This window comes from Sciurus carolinensis, chromosome 14 (genome assembly GCF_902686445.1).
Source record: "Sciurus carolinensis chromosome 14, mSciCar1.2, whole genome shotgun sequence".
Taxonomy (NCBI): Eukaryota; Metazoa; Chordata; class Mammalia; order Rodentia; family Sciuridae; genus Sciurus; species Sciurus carolinensis.
Window position 1 is genome coordinate 57,090,622 of NC_062226.1, and position 22,798 is coordinate 57,113,419.

The 22,798-nt window shown below is 33.8% G+C and overlaps 1 protein-coding gene across 11 annotated transcripts in view; it reads left to right on the forward strand.

The window, feature by feature from the left end:
- Mpdz (multiple PDZ domain crumbs cell polarity complex component) overlaps positions 1-22,798 on the forward strand; it is a 167,735-nt gene that overhangs the window by 63,321 nt on the left and 81,616 nt on the right. For 10 of the 11 annotated variants that reach the window (XM_047523911.1, XM_047523905.1, XM_047523904.1 and 7 more), the window contains exons 7-13: positions 531-659; positions 2,182-2,391; positions 5,165-5,279; positions 5,626-5,714; positions 13,880-14,063; positions 14,905-14,976; positions 22,220-22,326. In XM_047523911.1, coding sequence (XP_047379867.1) covers positions 531-659; positions 2,182-2,391; positions 5,165-5,279; positions 5,626-5,714; positions 13,880-14,063; positions 14,905-14,976; positions 22,220-22,326 — 906 coding nt within the window. The remainder of the gene's footprint in view (positions 1-530; positions 660-2,181; positions 2,392-5,164; positions 5,280-5,625; positions 5,715-13,879; positions 14,064-14,904; positions 14,977-22,219; positions 22,327-22,798) is intronic. The other variant, XM_047523903.1, reaches the window with a different exon arrangement.

The following is a 22,798-nucleotide window of genomic DNA, read 5'->3' on the forward strand; positions in this document are numbered from 1 at the left end:
GTAGTTTTTTGACATCATTCCTCAAAATAAGAAAAGTAGTTCTTTAACAAAATTGACTTTATTCAGTAGACAGATACAATCTTGACTTTGCTTTATAAGTTATACGATTATATTGTTACAGTTAGTTGTCAGTGACTTTAAGAAGTTCTCTAATTTGGAATTCTTCCTCTAGGCAAGATTCAAAGGAAGACATTCTTAACATGTCACAGTTTTTTTGCTTGATTCTTTTCCTCCTTTTTTTAAAAAAAGAAGTTCTACAGAAGATCTTGAAAGTCAGTCATCCTCTTTAATTGGGAGTAAATGCAAACATTTTAATGACATATTGATGATTTTAAGAAGGATTTTATAAAAAGTAGTAAATTTCTATTGCAAGGGAAGTATACTAAATGAAAGAGATATTCACGGGGCTTGTTATTTTATCTGAATTAAGTTATATACTACTAATAAAATAATCACAAAATATCCATTGTGATGTAAAATTTTAGTGTTTCATAAGATTTTACAAATTCTTATAGGAGCTTTGTCTTTAGGTTCACTGGCAGCATGTAGAAACTATTGAACTGGTGAACGATGGGTCTGGTCTGGGATTTGGCATCATAGGAGGAAAAGCAACTGGTGTGATAGTCAAAACCATTCTGCCTGGAGGAGTAGCTGATCAGGTAAGCTACTCTAGTAGGTCTTCATTGATGTTTATCCCAAAATATGACTTTATCTTTTATACATTCTATTAGAAAGAAGAAACTTGGCTTTAAATAATGTCAAAAGTGAAATACTCTTTGGGGAGAAATACTTTTGGAAAGGGATGTTGAACTTAAGTTACAGATATAGACAATGAATTTAATACTCCTTAGAACCACAAACTAAACCAAGATTATGATTTTGATCTTTGGAGAGGTGGCTACCCTTTGTTTTATGAGCATATAAGTCACAAAATGTTATAAAATTAATGTGTAGAGGAGGAGAAACAAGATTGAATTTTTCCCTTTGGTGAAGTGTCACTAGTATCATGTTGGCATGTAATGTAGCCTATTTTTATCACTTAGAATAATAGTTCACTGGGGAATTGTCATTTATGATATGTGTCATTTATGATATATAAGGAAATAATTCATAAATTTATTATGATTCATATTTTAACTTGACAAATTCTGCTAGTTAACTATTATATTTATTATAACACTTTGTAAGTTGTTGGTATATATTTGTTTGAACTTAAACTAGAAAGTCAGGTTTATCAAACATTTATTGTATTCATAAATGAAGGGACCTATTAATGGCAGCCTTTTCATTAGAGGTATTAGCAATAACAATAGTATACGAAGTTCTCTTTAAGACATTAGCATATAGCAGTATCAAATATATTTGATAAGCTTTGAGAGATCTATCTTATCAATCTATGCTTTATCTTCAGTATGGAGCTGTATTCTCCAATATTGATAAATTCAAATTTAAATTAATTAAAATTAAATGAGATTACAAATCTAGTTCTCCTGATGAACTACCATATTCCGAGTGTTCCACAGTCACAGGTTGGCTTGTAACTGCTGTGTTGGACAGTGTGGAGGTTCTGTTATTGCCGAAAAGTGTATTAGCAGTACTTATTTGTAGGCTTATGAGACTGCTTCTCATGCCTCTCATCTGTCTCAACTTTTATTTCACTAGAATTTCATCTGAAAGTGTATTCTTTTGGGGTGTTTTAATTAAAATAGCCAGGCACAAAATCATGCGATTTATATAATACTCTCTTGCGGTTCGAACACATTTTGAGTAATAGGTACTGTATTTGCCTAGTACCTTCATACTTAATCTTTGCTTAATGACTTTTCTTCTTTCTGTCCCTCAAAAAAAAAAAAATCACAGAAAAGACTTTTTTTTTCCTGCTTGCATTTAGTGGTAGTAATCAAAATGATGAATTCATATCAGCCATTCATTCAAGGAGTATTCGTGAATTTCATTTACTTCTATCACACTGAGAGGACTGGAATGGTTTGGAAGACAGTTAATATTACAGTTACATGTTCAGTGTCTCATGATTGCCATGATGCCATCTCATTGCTATCTTTTAAAAATTGTTATTCCCTTTCCCTCATTTAGGATTTCTCTAATGGAGTTTTAGTAACAATAACCTAATGACTCAACCCCCCCTCCATACACTTTTCTATTTTCTTTTTTTTGGTTCAGCATGGGCGATTATGCAGTGGAGACCACATTCTAAAGATTGGTGACACAGATTTGGCAGGAATGAGCAGTGAGCAAGTAGCACAAGTCCTTAGGCAATGTGGAAATAGAGTAAAGTTGATGATTGCAAGAGGTGCTATCGAGGAAACTACAACACCCACCTCTTTGGGTATCACCCTCTCTTCTTCCCCATCATCTGCACCAGAGATGCGGGTAAGTAGGTAAAAACAGTTAATGTGAATGTCAGAGAAAACAGCACTTAGCTGGAAGTGATATTGATTTAGAAACTAGACTTATTAGTTTAGGGAATTTTGTAGGGATGCTTCAGCATTAATAATATTTATTAAGCAGGAGTAATGTATAAAACAGATGGAAAATAGTTGCCTAAAAAAGCTGGGTGATCATTTTACTTTTTTTTCTCAAAGTAGCCAATTTATGAGGGTAATGTTTTGAAGTATGGATGAAATGTAAAGAATTATTTACTATTAATACCTAAAATGTTGAATTATATCTTTCTCTTAATTAGAAGACTTTCTGTAAACTGGGTCACAGTTCTTTCATTTCCTTTTGACAGTTTTCTTTTTAGTATTTTTGTTTTGTTTTAGAAGTGTGAGAGTGAGAGCAGGGTTGCTGGCAATGAAAAAGGCTTAAAAACCTTCAGTTTTATTGTTTTAAGGTATGCCTTAGAGCTGTTGACCAGATTTGTAATGAAATGAGTAGTTATTATTCTTGACCCAGTTACATAAGTTTTTGGACAAATATTATACCTTAAATTTATAAGTTTTTGGACTAAAGTAACAGAAACTTTACTCATAGGTGTAATGTTCCATCTTTGTCCTTAACTCGATATGAAAAAAGCTGGGAAATTTCAAAATGATTGAATGGTTTTAATTAACTATCACAACTGGTTTATAGATTGTAAGACTACAGAGGCTAAAATATCAACGAAATAAAATTTATCCGTAAATATCTTAAATATTTAAGGAAAGAATTATACCAAAACATTACAGCAAATGCAAATTCTGTATTCCTTTCCCACAGATATAAAAATGTTTTTATCTATTAAAGTTGTTTCTATGCATTTGCTACAAATTCTTTTTTCATACCCTAATCTCTTTCATAAGTCCTTTAAAACTTTATTAGAACACTTCAAATTTCCATGATTGTTGTTTTTAGGATTGAGTTTGGTTTCTATTTTTTGCAAAGAGAAGTAAGAAAGAAAGCTTGTTTATGAAAGTATTTAAATGACATTCTTTTGTGGTAAACAAAACATTTTATTCAGCAATATATAAATGAATGCAATACCAAAAACCACTTGATGTAATTGAAAGCTTAGAAAAATATCTATTCTGTGCATATCATCATTTCTGAAGCTTGTGCCCCTTTTAAAACCATTCGATAGTCAAATTGCCACCCTCTAAAATAGCACTCGCATAAGTCTTATTAAAAATAGAAAACACATTTGTTTCAATTGAAGCAGATTTCATCCTGTCATTTTCTTGTAATTATCTAAACTTTAAACTTTTGCTAAGTTTGCACAGATAATTATGTGCAATGAAAAAAATAAATCAAACTTTACTGAAAATTTTATCTCATTTAGGTGGACCAACAGTGAGATGTAGTCTATTTGTTTGAAGAAAATCAGAAATATTACCAACAAACCCCACCCTGCATGTTAATTAGAACCCAGAGCCTTGATTTTGTTATATTCTTCTTACAGTTCTCTGTAGAATCTGCTGATGTCACACTAGTGCATACTCCCAATAACTTATTGATGACATATTGTACTAGTCCACTAATGCTTAATGTGGGAAGACTTGCTGCAACTTCAGTCTAACATGTAATTAATAACAACTCTGCATGTTAGGGGAGGCTTACATCTGAAAAACCTACTTCCAGTTGTTTTTCCAGGAAGGAGGGATCCCAATGAACAAAGGATTTTCATAGTAAAGACTGAATTTACCAAAAGAAAGGGTAGTTTAAAAGACTTCCTTGGTGCATTTTATTGGTTTTCAAAATAAGTCATCAGCCTATTTATAATAAATCTGGGGCTGCAGTTGTGGCTCAGTGGTAGAGTGTGCCTAGCATATGTGAGGTATTGGGTTCGATCCTCAGTACCACATAAAAATAAATAAAATAAAGGTTCATTGACAACTAAAAAAGTAAAAAATAAATCTGCAGGGTAGATTTACCCATATTTGTGTTATTAGAATCAACTACAAACTTAGGATAATAGTAGCAACTAACATGTAGGCATTGTGGCCCCTATGTTCTACTAGACGTATCCCATAAAGTTATCATTTAAGAGTGGGAGCCCCAGAACCAGAATTAGGATTTGAATTTGACCTCTAGTAGGTTGTTAGTACTTTGTCCTTGGGACAGTTTATGTGGCTATTTTCTCAAAGAAAATTTAGTACAGTAATTGTATCACCTCTTGGCTTATAAGGAATATAAAATGTATTATATCATTATAAAGAATACGAAATTAAGATGTCAATTGCCTTTTATGTGGAAACTTCTCAATAAATAGTAGCTGGACTATTGTTGTTGTTACTCCTCTTGTTAGACAGTTGTAAAGTGATATTTAGAAAATCTAGTGGCAAAGCTAGATTTGTACTTGATCATCTGAATTCAAGACATGAATTTTTTCAACTGTGCCACATTTAGACTCCTTCAGAAATGAAGATGTGTCATCTCTGAAAACAGAATTTGTTAAGAAAAACTCATTTAATTTAAAAAATTTGTGTGTACAAATAGTGTATCTCTCCAAAAAGGGGGAGGTTCCACCTTATTCTTAACATTACTTTCTGAGTAAAAATATTATTCTCAGTTCATCAGTGTTGTCATGATTAAAGGAATAATTTCTACTGTAACTCTAGTAGAGTTCTCTGACACCTTATTATGTCATATTATTCCTCAAGACTTTTTGAACTTGTTTTTTTTTCACATTTATTTTCTGTTTATTTAATTATCAATTTTATTTCAGGCTGATGCTTCTACTCAGAAAAATGAAGAAAGTGAGACATTTGATGTGGAACTTACTAAAAATGTCCAAGGATTAGGAATTACCATTGCTGGTTATATTGGGGATAAAAAATTAGGTAATTTTGAACCTTATATATATTTTTTTAAACTTAGGAATTTCCTCTAGTATCTGTGTCTTGTGAAATATTGAATTAACATCATATGTTTTCAGATTGTTTGATAAATTATATGAAAGCATCCTTAGAAATAATTTCGTGTAGGTGACTCTAAGTAAGTAAAACAATTACCTTATCCCATAAAGTTATCATTTAAGAGTGGGAGCCCCAGAACCAGAGGTTTTGTGTGTATGACTTGTTGATATGTATTTATTCATAATTAGTGCTTTTTAGTTGGAGAATGTAGGATGGATATTCTTTGAATGTGCTTTGTAAATAGTGAAAAATAACTTGTTTCTAATCTCAGAACCTTCGGGAATCTTTGTAAAAAGCATTACAAAAAGCAGTGCTGTTGAACATGATGGAAGAATTCAAATTGGAGACCAAATTATAGCAGTAAGTTACACATTTAATAATAGCTTTGTCAATTTTCATGGTTGAGAATTGCATTTTTCTAGTTTTATACTTAGTTCTGAGAACACAGTTAACTCTACTGATTTAATCTTTGTTTTAGTGACTTGAGGCTATCCTTACAGTTACTCTTTATATTATTTTGTGGAAACAAAATTACAGCATTGATAGAAGCTCTACTGCTCTCAATTCTAAAGGTTTTTTTTTTTTCTTAAATAATTTCTGATATTTTTGATTTTTGGGTGTAAGAAATTTCTTAATGTTAATATTACAGTTTTTCTTGTAAACACTACAAAGCTAAAGACCAGATGTAATGACCATTAGTGTACTTGGGTCTGAATTTGGGATATGTGGCATTTGTTTTATCAGCAAAATGATGCTCATACTTTGATTCCATGCACAAAGTACCTTTAAACTCTAATATATGAGAATAACAAGCATCCAGCCACTTTTAGTTAGATCAGTTCATCATGCTCTTGTAATTACATCAGTACTTGTGTCTGTTTGAGGCAGTATATGAAAGAATGCAACCTTCAGTTCATTGTTCAGTAAATACTAGACTCCACAAACTGCTTCCTAAAACACAAATTTATTAGACCCATATGAGTTGCTTCCTAATGAAATAAGTTAGTAAAAACTGCAAATTATATAGTCTTTTAGAGATGCACTATGTGCCTTGAGAAACTGAAGACTGAGAAGTCCTGCAGTAGAGAAACCTGTTTACCTCTTTTACCTCAGTTGTCTAAAATTTTATAATTGTGGGATCTTTCTTTGGAAGACTCTTCGGTAATGCTGATTTATCTTCATAGGTATTTGTGTATGCTTAATTAAGCCTATTTTTATTTTTGTTCCCTAGGAATCTTAATGATAGTGAGGTGGGATGTAGATAAAAGAATTCTTAAGCATAGCAACATTATGCATAGTACATGGAAGCAACGAGATGTATAAGGATGGATGAATGGATAAACAAATTGTGGTATACTCATACAGTGGAATGCTAGTCAGTCTTTTAAAAGAAGGAAATCCTGTTACTACAACATGGATGAATTTTGAGGACATTGTGTGAAATAAAATAAGCCAGTCATAAAAGCAATACTGCCAGGCTCGGGGACACACACCTGGAATTCCAGCTGCTCAGGGGGTTGAGGCAGAAGGATCAAGATTTCAAAGCTAACCTCAGCTACTTAGCAAGGCACTTAGCAACTCAGCGAGACCCTGTTTCTAAATAAAATATTTAAAAGGCCTGGGATGTGGCTTAGTGGTTAAGCATCCCTGGGTTCAATCTTCAGTACCAAAAAAAAAAGATAAATAAAAAAAATAAAAGATAAATACTGTATGATTCCACTTATTCAAGGTATCTGAACTAATCAGACTTAGACAAATGGAAGGTAGAATAGTGTTACCAGGGGCTGGGAAGATGAATGTGAATTTGTTCAATGGGATAGAGATTCATTTTGCAAGATGAAAAAGTCCTATAGCCCTGTCACAGAACAATGTGAATATATTTAACACGACTGAACAGTACATTTAAAAATGGTTAACATGGTGAATTTTATATTTTATAGTTTCTACCACAATAAAAAAAAAAAAAGATATAGGGGTCTTTTATCTATGCCTTTTGAGTTCAATTTCATCTCCCTGAGACTTCTTGGGTGGAGTGCTGTGAAGCTCCTACCTACTATGTGTTCAAGTCTTGAAATCAAGTTAAGCTCACCACCTAATCTGGCTATCTGCTGAAAACCAGCTTCCCTAGTGCATTTCCATTTTACTATGCAATGCAAATTAGCCACTTAGTGTTTTTTATTTTAGGGGAAAAGGAGGGAGAGAGAATAGATATAGAGTCTAAATTCATGTATGATATTGAATTAAAAGTTGAAAACTAATTTACTTTTTCCTCCACATCTATATTAATTCATCATAAAGTTTTTAAAAAATCAGTTTTATTGAGATATCTTTTATGTACCAAAAACCTCATCCTTTTAAAGTGTATTTTTCAGCAGATCTTCATATATATATTCACATTGTTAGAAGTTCATTATCCCCATCAATTTTAGAACATTTTCATTACTGTAAGGAAGCCCCCTACCCTTTAGCAGTCACTCCCTAATTCCCTCATCTTCCTTGCCCTAGGCATCTACCAGTCTGCTTTCTGCCTCTGTAGATTTGCCTATTCTAAGACATTTCTTGTAATTGGAATCATGCAAGATTTGGTCCTTTCTGATTGATTTCTTTCACTTATAGCATGTTTTCAGGGTTCATCTGTATTGTAGTATGTATCTGTTCTTTATATCCATTTATTGCTGAATAATAAGTCTCTGTATTTACCCATTCATCACTGGATAAACGCGTGGGTTGTTTTCACATTTTGGCCATTATGGATAATACTGCTATGAAAACTTATGTACAAGGTTCTACATATATTTTCATTTCTCTTTGATATATTCTAAGGAGTAAAATTACTGGATATTATGATAATTCTGTTGATCTGCTTAGCAAACTGTATATCATAGACATATATAATTTTTATTTATGAATTTAAAAAGTTAATAATAGTTTAAAAGTTACAGACTAGTCCAGTAGTGATACAAATGACTTCTGTTTGAAGGAATATATTACCTCAATGATTTATGGTTTGTTGGACATTAAACAGTTTTTATCAAACTCAGTAGTGGTCTCTTAACACTGTGTTAAATTGCCTATAAACACTCTTGCTTCTTAAATGCTCTTTCAATCAATCACAACATCTTTTAGTTCCTTCATTAATGGTTAAAATCTTTGGCATGCCTTTTTATTTTTGCCATGATTTGCATTTCTGAAAATTATACTTTAACACTATTCACTGAATAATTCATTTGAAATAGTCTTGTAGATGTTTGGATTTGAAGCTTGATAAAAATGATCACCCTGTGGTATAAATGTTCCACCAATAGTTAAATTTTACTGTAATCATATCTAACATACATTGCAAAAAGTGATATCAAATGTATTCAAGATGGGAAATCCAAAAAGACTGGGTTTTCAGGTTCTCCTTCAGGGAGAGATACTCAAATGGTAACTACTCAGATATTCTGCCTTTCTAGGAGGAAATCCTGCCAAAATACAAGAAGCCCAGGGGTGGTGGGAGTTCTTGACAGTGTTACTTGAAACTTTTTCACTGAGCTATGCTTTCTGTAACTTGCATCAAGTTCTCATATAGTTTCTGATTGTATTACTTCTGGTATCTTTTTAGCAAGCATTTTGATTGACTTTCTTTACCTACAAAATTGGGATAAGGAAACCTCACTTGTATGAGTTTTAGGAGAACCAAATAAGACCTTTATTTAAGATATCTGATATCATACTTAGCACGTAAGACAGACCTTTATTCAAAATATCTGATGTAATACTTAGCACATAAGTATATTCTAATTATTTGAGGGTCTGAAATGGTTACATATTGGAAAAAATCTCACAGTAGTTTCCCGCTAAACGTCATTATCTTCATTCTTATGTAAGTGGGATCTCAAATGTGATTCCTCTTGAGCAAGGTCGGTGATAAAGGAAATTGTTTACTCAAAAAATAGAAGCATCTGTCCTTTCGAGTGTTTTCTTGTATTCATTGAAATCACTTCACTTCATTGTCATCGGTATTTTGAATTTTACTTGACAACTTCTAGCAACTTTTTCTTACTTCAAAGTTAGAAGCACCTCAAAATCCTGGGGCACATCATGTAATGCTTTTGACTGTGCATTAATTTTGTACAAAATATCACCATCTTGTGGACTTTTGGTATATTGATAGTTGCATTTTCACCACTGTGGTCTATTTTGTCTGTTCTATTTTTGTTGTGACAGCAGCTATTTGGAGCTATTTTTGTTTTATAATTGTCATGTGCTGAGAAGCCTAAGAAATTATTTCTTACTATTTTTAAGGAGCACTATTCTATAACTTAAAACTACTTTTTTATAAGATTCTTTTTTCACAGATTGTGTTCTGTGCACATGTGTGGTTTCACTGTAGCCATTGTAACGCAGGAAATAGAGCAAATAGTTTTATTCCTTCCTCCCCCTTTTTATTTGTTGGTATTCTATATAATGATTTTTTGACAAAAGGACTATTGTGTTTTCAAAAAATTGACAAGCTTGTTAGATAAAATTATTTTTATTATTAATATTAATGGTGATTATTTAAATTGTTAAATTAAATTATTATTATTTTATTTTGGTATTCAGTAATCCTTGCCAAAACCAGTATGAAATTATGACTGATAAAATATTAGACAAATATTTAAATTGGGAAAGTGTTAAATGGTGCTTTTGATATTCTGTGACTTTGTTAATAGTTTCAAGTTCTCTATAGATACGACTACACAGGAGGAGGGCTTGGCAGTCTCCATTGAATGTGCTAAGGAGCCCAGTACTGTGAGCTGTGCCAAGGTGTTTCTTCCCTAAATTGTTCCTGTAAACAGCAGTATCTACACTGCACATTAGGAGATGTTGTCTTCTTTTCATGAGATAATGTAGAGGCAGTTTGCTGCCATTGTACCTAATTCTGCTTCACATTTCTTTGGTATCATTGAGTCTGAACTGGTCTCCTGATTTTGTTTGTGGTAAGTGTGACACCTATGTAGCATGGATGTGAACATATTGAACAGAAACAGCTCCCAGGGAGCCTTGGGGTTTACATGTTTATTACTCACATCTTTATTCTGTTAATAATAATGCCAGCCTTTGATTATGTTCCCAGTACAACATTGCAATTCTAGAAATATAGGTATCCTTATTGCCATATTACAGATGAAGATATTGTAAAAATTTGAACTGAAGTCAAAGGTCATTATAGCAAGTTTTTCTGTGCCAATAGTGCCCTCTAATATTTGGGTAAGGAATGTATTTTAAAATCCAAGTTACCAAGTTTTGAGAAATAAGGGAAATAATGCTTTTTTTAAAAACATTTGAGGCTTATTACTATTAAGTAAAACAAAATCACACACATTAGATTTTTCTTAATGTAATGTCATCTTTGAAGAATTGAGCAATAATGGTTTATAACAAATGAAAAATTTGTAACCTAAAGTTTGTGCATTTTTAGAATTTTTATAGAACCTCATTGTTAAGATTTTTGAACGTTTTTTTAAAAAAATTTTCTTTGTTACCATAAGAGTAGTAAAAATAAGTAGCAGTGGGGCAGAGTGACACATACTGCAATCCTAGCTATCAGGAGGCTGAGGCAAGAAGATCTTAAATTTAGCTTAGCCTGGGCAAGTTAGCAAGACTGTATTTCAAAATAAAAAATAAAAAGAGCTGTGGGTGTAGCTCAGGGGTAAAGCTGATGATTAGAACTGTCTGTCTCTTAGGGTCTGGTGGGAGATCTCAGTGGCAATTTTTGACTTCATTTTACATGAATGACAGATATGGATTTTTCATCTGGCTAACTCTTCAACTTACAACCTGATTTGTCATCAGTCTACTCCACACATGCTCTTTTGGGTTCTGTAATTCCTGAGGGACACTTGGGTAGCTTTCAGAGTGACTTGAACCTGGCTTTCTTGAATATGTGGCCCTCCTGTGGTCTATACCCAAAGACATAGTTGAGCAAGTCTCAACATCACAAAGTTTGCTCTTGCTTTATTGTCAGAGCAGGTAAATAGCCTCTGTCTTGTCATCCTGATGGAGTTACATAGTCTTTTCTACTACTGCAGGTGACACAGATCTTCTGACTTGAGGTCACTGGGGAAATGTATACCTGGGTGGGTGGGATGGAACTTACAGCATTCTTTCCTGTTTTATTAAAAAGAAGAATTTTCTTCCTCCCAAATTTTTCCTAACTTTAAACAACCTAGCCATTTTATGCCCTAAGTGTTTGTGAATTGCAGTTCTTGCCACCTTGTTTGTATGTCTGCATGGTGGCCCCTTTCACAACCCATTTTGGTATAGGATCTGAGTACTCTTAGAGTCCCGACCACTTTCCATTTTCACATGCATTGCATTGCATATAAACCTTTTGGTTCATAATTCTTTACTGCAGTTCTATAGATAGCCTGCTTTCTCCAGTGCCTAGAGGCTGATAGAGTTTTTCTTTTGATCTTTGAAATAGAAGAATTTTACCAGACTATGTCCAGGTGTTAGTTTTTTTTTTTTTTTTTTTTTTTTTTGATTTTTCATGTGCCTCTTTGATTTGTAGAGTTGGGTGAGTTTCCCTTCCCCCTAGTCATTTCTTTGATTATTTTCCCTCATTTTTTCTCACAATGCCTTTCAAAGTATATTGAATTTCTCAGATCAGCCGGTGTGTCGCCAGTCTTATTTTGCTGATCATTTTTATCTATTTATTCTTTTCCTCTGAGATAGGGGAAAATTATATGATCCAGTCTTCCATTTCCTGACTTTGTTTTTATAGTACTTAAAATCATGTAAGCTTCCTTCATTGTAAGTTTTCTTTCTTTCTTTTTTTTGATAGATACATGTTTTTCTTTGGAACTATAATTTCTATTTCCATATATACAATGAAATCTGAATCATTTTGAAAGGAAATTTCAGGAAATATCTTTTTTCCTGTTCACTTCAATAACAGTTTCACAGGAAGATACCTATGCTGATAGTGCAGCATGCATACCTTCTTTTGAACAGTGGTATTTTATTTCATATCCTGTGACTTTGGTCATGCCTGAAAATAGTTGTGCTTGTACAAATGGTAATTGAGATGGATTCTACTGGAGATTGTGTGGGTTTTCAGATGGTTTGGGAATTGAGAGAGCCAGAATTAAGGCATAAATTGAAATTCACCATACATAATTTCACCTGATTCGCTTGTAGATGAACAAAATAAAGAGGAAACCAGCGCTTGTGTGTGTGTGTGTGTTTGTTTGTGCACATGTGCACAAATCCATATATCCATGCACTTATGTGTCACAAAGGTGATTTTTACTACATGTCAGTAATTCTGTGCTACTACATGCTCCCAGGATGCTGTGGCCTCTAGAGTCACTGTTTGGCATCCATATGTACCATCTGATCACTTTCTTTTAATGAGAGAATGTTGTTTAAATGAATTTTCTCTTCAGAGAGCAGACAAGCTATTCCTTACAGCTGGTCTGCCTTCAATCTGATCATGGTCAGAACATTCCTAGTAGTGATTCTTTAAGTTACTGGTGTAGGAACTGACATTTGTCATTAGTTTCCAGTTTTGTTGCAGAATTTTCTGTTACTGTAATTCATTAGTTTTTACTAAAAGGAATTATCAGGGTGGGCATAGGGAAAAAGAAGATTATCAGACACCTGTGTTCAAGTTGCTGTCTTACCTTGAGAAATTATAGAAGATTTCAAGGACCCCTCAGTGTGAGATGATTATCTAGATCAGCAGTCTCTAGTTTTCGGTTGAATATCCCATTAATAAAAATATTTACCCATTTCTTCCCACCCTTCTGTATGTTCAAATATATGTTGTTACGTGTATTGTACATTTAAATATAACTTATAGAGATATTATACTAATGAGTTTTAAAATTGTTTAATTAGAAGTTTTATTATATTCTTCCAGAAACCTGTGTAGTAAGGGTACTCTGTCTTGGAGAACTCTGATCTAGATGTCATAATCCTTAGCCATTTAGTAAATATTTGAGTGCCTGATGTGGCTACTATCATTGTGCTTAGAAAAGCATGATATTTACATAGTCATTTTATAGCCATTGTGCAATTAAAAAAAATTATCAGTGATTTTCAATTTCAATATTCCATTTATTTGTTCCAGTCTTTCAGTTTTCATTGTGATTTTATGAATTTTTAAAAGTGTGATGTTATAGTCTATATTTATTTATATTTCCACAAAAGTAATTTGCTTTCTAGATAAATCTTTGATGTGATCTGATGACTGTTTCCTCCCATTTGGGGTGAATATTTACAGATAGCCCTATGTTTTGGTGATAACATTTAAAAAGATACTAGTCTGGGCTCATCCTAAAACTCTTGGCTGATAATTTCTAGAAGTGCTACCCCAGAATCTAGATTATCCTTCCCAAGGGATTCTAGCATAACTAATATACTACTGGTCCTCAAGCAAGTATTTGAATATCAGTGCCCATACCCAGTTAGAGAACTACTCCTTCCCCTTTCTTTTCACAATCATAAATCAGCAATTCAAATTTCCATCTGTTTTTAACTTCTTGTTATCACAGGTAGATGGCACCAACCTTCAGGGTTTCACCAATCAACAAGCAGTAGAGGTGTTGCGACACACAGGACAAACTGTGCACCTAACTCTAATGAGGAGAGGAACCAAGCAGGAAGGGGAGCTCATATCAAGGGAGGACATCATGAAAGATTCTGATGTGCCTCTTGTTAATGCCAGCATAAACAAAGGTAATGCCAGGTTAATTTGGTTTTCAGTTATACCTTTACATTACTCAGATATTTTTCTAATTCTAAAATAATTTAGTGAAAAAAATTTTTTTTCTCAACTATTCATTATAACCAAGGAAAAGAAAAGGTTTAGTAAAGTTGGGAATAAGTGGAACCACTATCCTGTTCATAAACTTCAGATGGCCTTCTGAATAATGCATATTTCTATGTTGTATTCATGTAGTCACCATTTCTTAGTTGGATATGTACAGTCATATGCCTTACTATACCTTCCTTACTTTTTTTTTTTTTTGGTGGTGCTGGGGATTGAACCCAAGGCCTTTTGCATGCTAGGCAAGCACTCTACCAAATGAGCTATATCCCCAGCCCCTGTTCCTTACTTTTTGATGTCAGCATAATATTCTCATTAGGGGGAGGAATGCAGATCTACCAGGAGTATATATGTGAGCCTGTGATGACTAAATGCCCAGACTTACCTTGAAGTAATCAACTTGAACTTCACATTTAGAAATGGCATTCATGAGCTGTTTGTATTTAGTATCTCTGCAAATTCCTGAAATCCCCAGGTAGCTCACTGATGGAAGGGTTTATTGGTAGGTGTCTGGCTGTAGGTTGAAAAAATGCTGTCATATTACCTAACTGCAGCACTAGGAGATTGGACTGCAAGAGAAATTTTGTCCATTTACAGAAGGACTTTCCTTTAAGTTTATATGGCTACTGTGGAGTTTATAAAAAAACAGACTCTCATCTAGAGGTTCAAATAAATACAGTGACTTTAGAAAATTTTAAGTGCTTGGTTATATTGCAGAAATATTACTACTAAAATATTTTTATCTTTAAGAAAATTATGAAAAAGATGAAGATTCATTATCTCTGAGGAGAAATACCAGCATATTACCCATTGAAGAAGAAGGTAAACATGGCTAAGACATTCTCATTGTTTTAAGAAAGTGATTTTTACAAATGAGATAAACAATAAGGATATTCTATGAGTTAATAAAAAATATTTAAAGACACTATGCTTGTAAATCCCTATTTATAGATATGATTAATTGCTCTTGTTTTTTAAAATACTTCATTTATAGCTAGATGTCTTCTTGTTGAATCAGTCTGTTCTTCTGCTATTTTTTTTTTTAACCAGAATTCTTTGGAATCATTTGGTTATATAACATAGTTTTAACTTAATTCCTTTGCTTCTATATAGATGACATATCTATATATCAGCATACAGTAATAAAATTATAAAGTATTTAAAAATAAACAAAGGAGAGTCTTTATAAATCTTAGGAATGAAGCTGTCCAATTTTGGGAGGCTATTTTCACTTCTCAATTTTTTAAGAGTTCTAAGTTTTATCATGAGAAAGTTGATTTTGGAAAGTAATTATATAGAGAAATTATCAATCCTGAGAATTCTTTCACTGTAAGCCTAGGATCCAGTGAATTGTTTAAAATGTTTTCAGAGCTCATTGTTTTAAGTCATAATTATGCCAGAATGTTGCTTCCTTTAGCTGACAGATTGTTTTAGGTGCTTTGGGAACTTAAAACCACTGAACAAAGTACAAGACTCTTTCTTCATGTGTATTCCACCGTTTATTAAGATATTATACGGAGGCTTTGTAGTTCTCTAATATATCTGCTTGCTCTTTATTGCATTTCATTTCTGCTGAAAATTTTGACTTGCTTTTATTATTTTAAAGGAATGTTTGTGCTTATTAAGATATCCTGAAAGGGAGATTTGCAGGAGTTACACTATTAAATATATTCTGCCATTTTAACACTACTAGGTAAAGGTATTTTTAAGGCTAGAGTGAGTATCAAGACTAGGGAAAGGATACAAATGCTCAGAGTCTGAAACTGGAGATAGTGAGGATGGGCGTGGGGTTATCTTGAAGACTCAGAACCATCTGTTTACCCTGGTGAAGGCAGCTCATGAGGAGTGCATATGTTTGTGGGAGGAGAGATGGGGGAAGGCTCTAGACTTAAAATCAGGAGTCCCTGAGTCTTTTTTTAAACAAAATAAACAAAGCAGAAATTTTGAAGTGATTCTATGTGTCCGTTCTAGAATTGTTCTTCATTTAGGGTATTAGAAGTTGTTGCCCCTTCCACTGAAATTTGACACATTGAGTAAGCCTGGACATGTCACTTGACTTCTCAGAGTAGAGGACTGGATTTTATAGTTTTTAAAAAATGAATCAAAACTAGTCTTGGGATTGTTTGGAAGTGTGAATAGAGAATTTTATCACCATAGGATAATTGAATGAATATGAATCTCAGATTATTTTAATCAGCAGGTTACTGATTACCCACATTGACCATTCATAATCCCACCCTGCTTCAGTTCCTGCCCAGCTATGTAAACACAGGGGAGTAGGAGAAAGTGGGTTGGAGGAGGTGGGAACTGATGTGACCCTCTTCTTTCTTTCCCAGAATTTGGCTTAAATGTTTCCTGTAAATTGTGTTCACCCGTGCATAGTTATCCCTCTCAGAAATTAATTTAATTTTGAAGAGAAAACATGTACTTGGGGAGAGTTGTCTCCAATCTTTGTTTTTGCAGTGCTGAGTGGTGTTGAAACCCAGGGCCCATGCATGCTAGGCAAGTGCTCTACCACTGACCTATGTTCGTCCCCAGCCCTCCAAATATTTTTAAAATTATAACTTATTGTATCCAGTTTCTCAAGGTGAAAGGAGAATCATCTTATTAACCCACAAGGCATAATAAATCTTCAAAATATGCCTAGAATGAGCTCCTGAATTCCCACTGCCTAGGAGGCAGCTAATGAGAAATTTGAATTTTGAAGCACTCTTTAAATTTGAGATTTGAATGCTGAAAGGGATAGAGAGTACTGCCTAGTAGAGAATTTTAAAAGACAAACTTTTAAAGTCAGAACCATGATGAAACAGAGATGTCTTTGAAATATGATTGTAATATTCTTCACAAGTTTTTTTGTTGTTGTTTTAGCTAAGCATTTTAATTTGTTTAGGTAATATTTTTTTTTTTATTTATTTCTTTTTTTTTTTTTACGTTTACATAGGGTAATGATGTTTATTATATTTTTCCCCTCCCCCCCACCCCTCCCACCCCTCCCACCCCTCCCACCCCTCTTTTCCCTCTACACAGTCCTTCTTTCCTTCATTCTTACTGCTCTCCTTAGCCTAACTCTAAACCTAACCCTAAACCTAATGCTAGCCCGTCCCACCCCCCATTATATGTCCTCATCCGCTTATCAGCGAGATCATTCGTCCTTTAGTTTTTTGAGATTGGCTTATCTCACTTAGCATGATATTCTCCAATTTCGACCATTTGCCTACAAATGCCATAATTTTATCATTCTTCATTGCGGAGTAATATTCCATTGTATAAATATGCCACAGTTTCTTTATCCATTCATCAACCGAAGGACATCTAGGTTGGTTCCACAATCTGGCTATGGTGAATTGAGCAGCAATGAACATTGATGTGGCTGTATCTCTGTAGTATGCTGCTTTTAAGTCCTTTGGGTATAGGCCAAGGAGTGGGATAGCTGGGTCAAATGGTGTTTCCATTCCAAGCTTTCTGAGGAATCTCCACACTGCTTTCCAGGGTGGCTGCACTAATTTACAACCTCACCAGCAATGTATGAGTGTACCTTTTCCCCCACATCCTCGCCAACACCTATTGTTGCTTGTATTCTTGATAATCGCCATTCTAATTGGGGTGAGATGAAATCTTAGGGTAGTTTTGATTTGCATTTCCCTTATTACTAGGGATGTTGAACATTTTTTCATATATCTGGTGATTACTTGTACATCTTCTTCTGTGAAGTGTCTGTTCATTTCCTTAGCCCATTTGTTGATTGGATTATTTGTATTCTTCGTGTAGAGTTTTTTGAGTTCTTTATAGATTCTGGAAATTAGCGCTCTATCTGAGGTATGGTTGGCAAAGATATTCTCCCACTCTGTAGGCTCTCTCTTCACATTTCTGATAGTTTCCTTTGCTGACAGAAAGCTTTTTAGTTTGAATCTATCCCAGTTGTTTATTCTTGCTTTTATTTCTTGTGCTATGGGAGTCCTGTTAAGGAAATCTGATCCTGAGCCAACAAGTTGAAGATTTGGACCTACTTTTTCTTCTATAAGATGCAGGGTCTCTGGTCTGATTCCGAGGTCCTTGATCCATTTTGAGTTGAGTTTTGTGTAGGGTGAGAGATAGGGGTTTAGTTTCATTCTATTGCATATAGTTTTCCAGTTTTCCCAGCACCATTTGTTGAAGAGGCTATCTTTTCTCCATTGCATATTGTTGGAACCTTTGTCTAGTATGAGAAAATTGTATTTATTTGGGTTTGTGTCCATGTCCTCTATTCTGTACCATTGATCTACCTGTCTATTTTGGTACCAATACCATGCCGTTTTTGTTACTATTGCTTTGTAGTAGAGTTGAAGATCTGGTATTGCAATACCCCCTGCTTCGCTCTTGCTACTGAGGATTGCTTTAGCTATTCTAGGTTTTTTATTCTTCCAGATGAATTTCATAATTGCTTGCTCTATTTCTGTAAGGTACATCATTGGGATTTTAATTGGAATTGCATTGAATCTGTATAGAACTTTAGGTAGTATAGCCATTTTGACGATATTAATTCTGCCTATCCAGGAACATGGGAGATCTTTCCATCTTCTAAGGTTTTCTTGAATTTCTTTCTTTAGTGTTCTGTAGTTCTCATTGTAGAGGTCTTTCACCTCTTTTGTGAGATTGATTCCCAAGTATTTTATTTTCTTCGATGCTATTGTGAATGGGGTAGTTTTCCTAATTTCTCTTTCTGAAGATTCATCACTTATGTATAAAAATGCATTGGATTTATGAGCATTGATCTTGTAACCTGCTACTTTACTGAATTCACTTATGAGTTCTAAAAGTTTTCTGGTGGAATTTCCAGGTTCCTCTAAATATATAATCATGTCATCAGCGAACAGGGATAGTTTGAGTTCTTCTTTTCCTATTCGTATCCCTTTAATTTCTTTGGTTTGTCTGATTGCTCTGGCTAGAGTCTCAAGGACGATGTTGAATAGAAGCGGTGAAAGAGGGCATCCCTGCCTTGTTCCAGTTTTTAGGGGGAACGCTTTCAGTTTTTCACCATTTAGAATGATATTAGCCATGGGCTTAGCGTAGATGGCCTTTATAATGTTTAGGAATGTTCCCATTACCCCAATTTTTTCTAGTGTTTTGAGCATGAAGGGATGCTGTATTTTATCAAATGCTTTTTCTGCATCTATTGAAATAATCATGTGATTCTTAACTTTAAGTCTGTTGATATGGTGAATGACATTTATTGATTTCCGAATGTTGAACCAACCTTGCATCCCTGGGATAAAACCCACTTGATCGTGGTGCACTATCTTTTTAATATATATTTGTATGCGATTTGCTAAAATTTTGTTGAGAATTTTTGCATCGATGTTCATTAAGGATATTGGTCTGAAATTTTCTTTCCTTGATGTGTCTCTGTCTGGTTTAGGTATCAGGGTGATATTGGCTTCATAGAACGAGTTTGGTAGGGTTCCCTCCTCTTCTATTTCATGGAATAGTTTGAGGAGTATTGGAATGAGCTCTTCTTTAAAGGTTTTGTAGAACTCGGCTGAGAACCCATCTGGTCCTGGACTTTTCTTTGTTGGTAGGCTTTTGATGACCTCTTCTATTTCATTGCTTGAAATTGGTTTATTTAAGTTGTGTATGTCCTCCTCGTTCAGTTTAGGTAGTTCATATGTCTCTAGAAATTTGTTGATGTCTTCAAGGTTTTCTGTTTTGTTGGAGTATAGATTTTCGAAATAGCTTCTAATTATGTTTTGTATTTCACTCGTGTCTGTTGTGATGTTTCCTTGTTCATTCCGAATTTTAGTAATTTGAGTTTTCTCCCTCTTTCTCTTTGTTAGTGTGGCTAAGGGTTTATCAATTTTATTTATTTTTTCAAAGAACCAACTATTTATTTTATTAATTTTTCCGATTGTTTCTTTTGTTTCGATTTCGTTGATTTCGGCTCTGATTTTAACTATTTCCTGTCTTCTACTACTTTTGGTATTGGTCTGCTCTTCTTTTTCTAGTGCTTTGAGCTGTAGTGTTAACTCGTTTGTTTAGGTAATATTTTTGGTGGTCTTCTTTCCTCTTTTTCCTTTTTTTCTTCTTTTTTTTCATTTCCCCAAAATTTTATTTTAATTTAAATTACAGGGCCAGCCAGATATTCTGATAAGAAATTCACTTTTCCTTAGGGAAAGGACATGCTTTCATGGCATTAACAACTGTATACCTTTCCACTTTTTCTTATAGGTTAAGAATCACATTAAGTAACTGCTTAAGTAAAATTAAACCTTTGTAACACAGAAAGCAACCACTTCTAGTATAATAATTTGGTAATATGAATATATTAAATGATCAAAACTTCAAATGCAGCTTTTCAACTTTGAATGCTTTTACAATGTATGTTTAAAAACAAAATCCAGAAAGTCTTAACTATCTCTGGTATCCAGTGTGTTGGTAACACACAAATGTTTTGACACACTACAACCCCGTCCTCCACATGCTGATTCTTTGTTGTTTGTGGGGGGAACCACCCTTTCTTTCTTAGCGTAAGTAATCCAGTACAATAGTTGTGAAGCTGAATAATTAAAACCTTGACTTCTCTTAGGGTAAGAAAAGTTCCTAGCCATAGGTGTCCTGCGGGGAAATTTATTTTTTTAATGTCCTGTTATTATCCATATTTATAAAGTAACTGATTTTGCACCACTTTCTTCTTTTTACTTGTACTTATTTTTGCCAGTTAGTGAAATTCCATACTGGGCTTTTATTTTAATATACAATCTTTGTCATGGTTTCTTACTTTTTACTTATATTACTCACTATACAATAAATTGTATATATTATTTGTTAGTTTGTTTTTGCTTGGCTAAGTAATAGCATACTCCTTGTCCCTCTGTAGAACTAAATGAAAATGAAAAAGAGAAATTAACATAGAGGTGACATGACTTTTTACTGTAGAGTCACCAATGGATGATGAGAATTCCAAAGCCACCCAGAGTCCTTGTTCTTTTAAATAAAATTAGATAATGTGTGGGTATGTTGATGGAAGTATAGTTATAGTTAAGATTTAAAAGATAACTGTCAAAGATAATAGTGTTGAACATGTAATAGGGTTTTTAATTAAATCGGTAAAGTATAGAAATGAGAGTACTTATCTGTGGGGTAAAGAGTCTGACAAATAACAATAAATGTTGATGAGAATGTGGAGAAAAGGGTTCATTCATACCTTATTGGTGGGACTGCAAATTAGTGCAACCTTTCTGAAAAGCAATATGGAGATTCCTCAAAAATCTAGGAATGGAATCATAATGTGACTCAGTTATCCACTCTGCAGTATATATCCAAAGTATTTTAGATCAGCATACTATAGTGACATAGCCACGTCAATGTTTATAGCAGTACAATTCACAATAACCAAGCTATGGAACTAACCTAAGTGTCCTTCAACAGATGAATGGATAAAGAAAATGTGATATATACACAGTGACATATTACTCACCCATAAGAATGACTTTGGCATTTGCCAGTAAATGGGTAGAGTGGGAGACTATCATGCTAAGTGAAATAAACCAGTCCCAAAAAGTCAAAGGTCAAATGTTTTCTCTGATATGTGGAAGCTCACCCAAAATAAGGTGGGGTGAGGGGATTAAAAAAATAGAAGAAAGATCAGTGGAGTAGATGAAGGGGAATGAAGAGAAGGGAGTAGGGATGGGATAGGGAAAGGTAGTGGAATGAATCAGACCTAACTTTCCTTTGTATATATATGAATATACCACAGTGAATCTCATCATCATGTACATCCACAAGATACTAAAAAGAAAAAGCTATAAGTAAATAGTAGATCAGAGTAAAGGGAAGGGAATGGGGGAGGGAGGAGGCAAGGGAAAGGGGAAGTAATGGGGACTGAATTAGAACAAATTATATTCTGTGCATCATTATATAATGATGTCAAAATGAACCCTAATGTTATGTATAGCTACAAAGAACTAATTAAAAAATTGAAAAAAAAGTCCAACTTGGTATGACAGTTTCTGATCACAATCTCTGGTACAGAATGTTAAGATATGGAGAGTTTTGTAGTTTGTCACTAACTTAATTGTGTTGACTATTTCAGGATATCAGTTGATACCAGCTGAGGTACAAGAAACAAAAGATGTGCAACAAGAAGCTGCCCTGCTGACAAAGTGGCAGAGGATTATGGGAATCAACTATGAAATAGTGGTAGGTTAGTTTACCCTCCCTAATTGTCTAACTTATAAGTGTATTTGAGCAGGAACTTCACAGCAGTAATAGATATCATCTTCAGAAAGAGTCCTAGAGAAGTAGTAAATATTCAGGGCTTTTTTGGAAGACCTAAATGTGCTAATTTGGGTAGTGAAAATTTCAACTTGGAGAAAGTTATATAGTAAATGAGGAGTGGAAATAAATGGTATTGAAGTTTTAGAACTCGTATGTCATCAATATTTTGGTAATTCTGATGGTGGTGTAGATCATATATGAAGAAGGGTTTTTCTGATTCTTAAACCTTTGATTCATAGAAAGAGTCACAATAAAATCATGGAGTTCTCTTAAAAATAAGACAGATTTATCTTATCTGTGTACAAAATTGGGGAAGGACATTTTCCCTCACCCTCTTTTGTCATTTTTATGTATTTACCTTCCAAAAGAGGTTAATCTGCCTACTTTTTCCTAT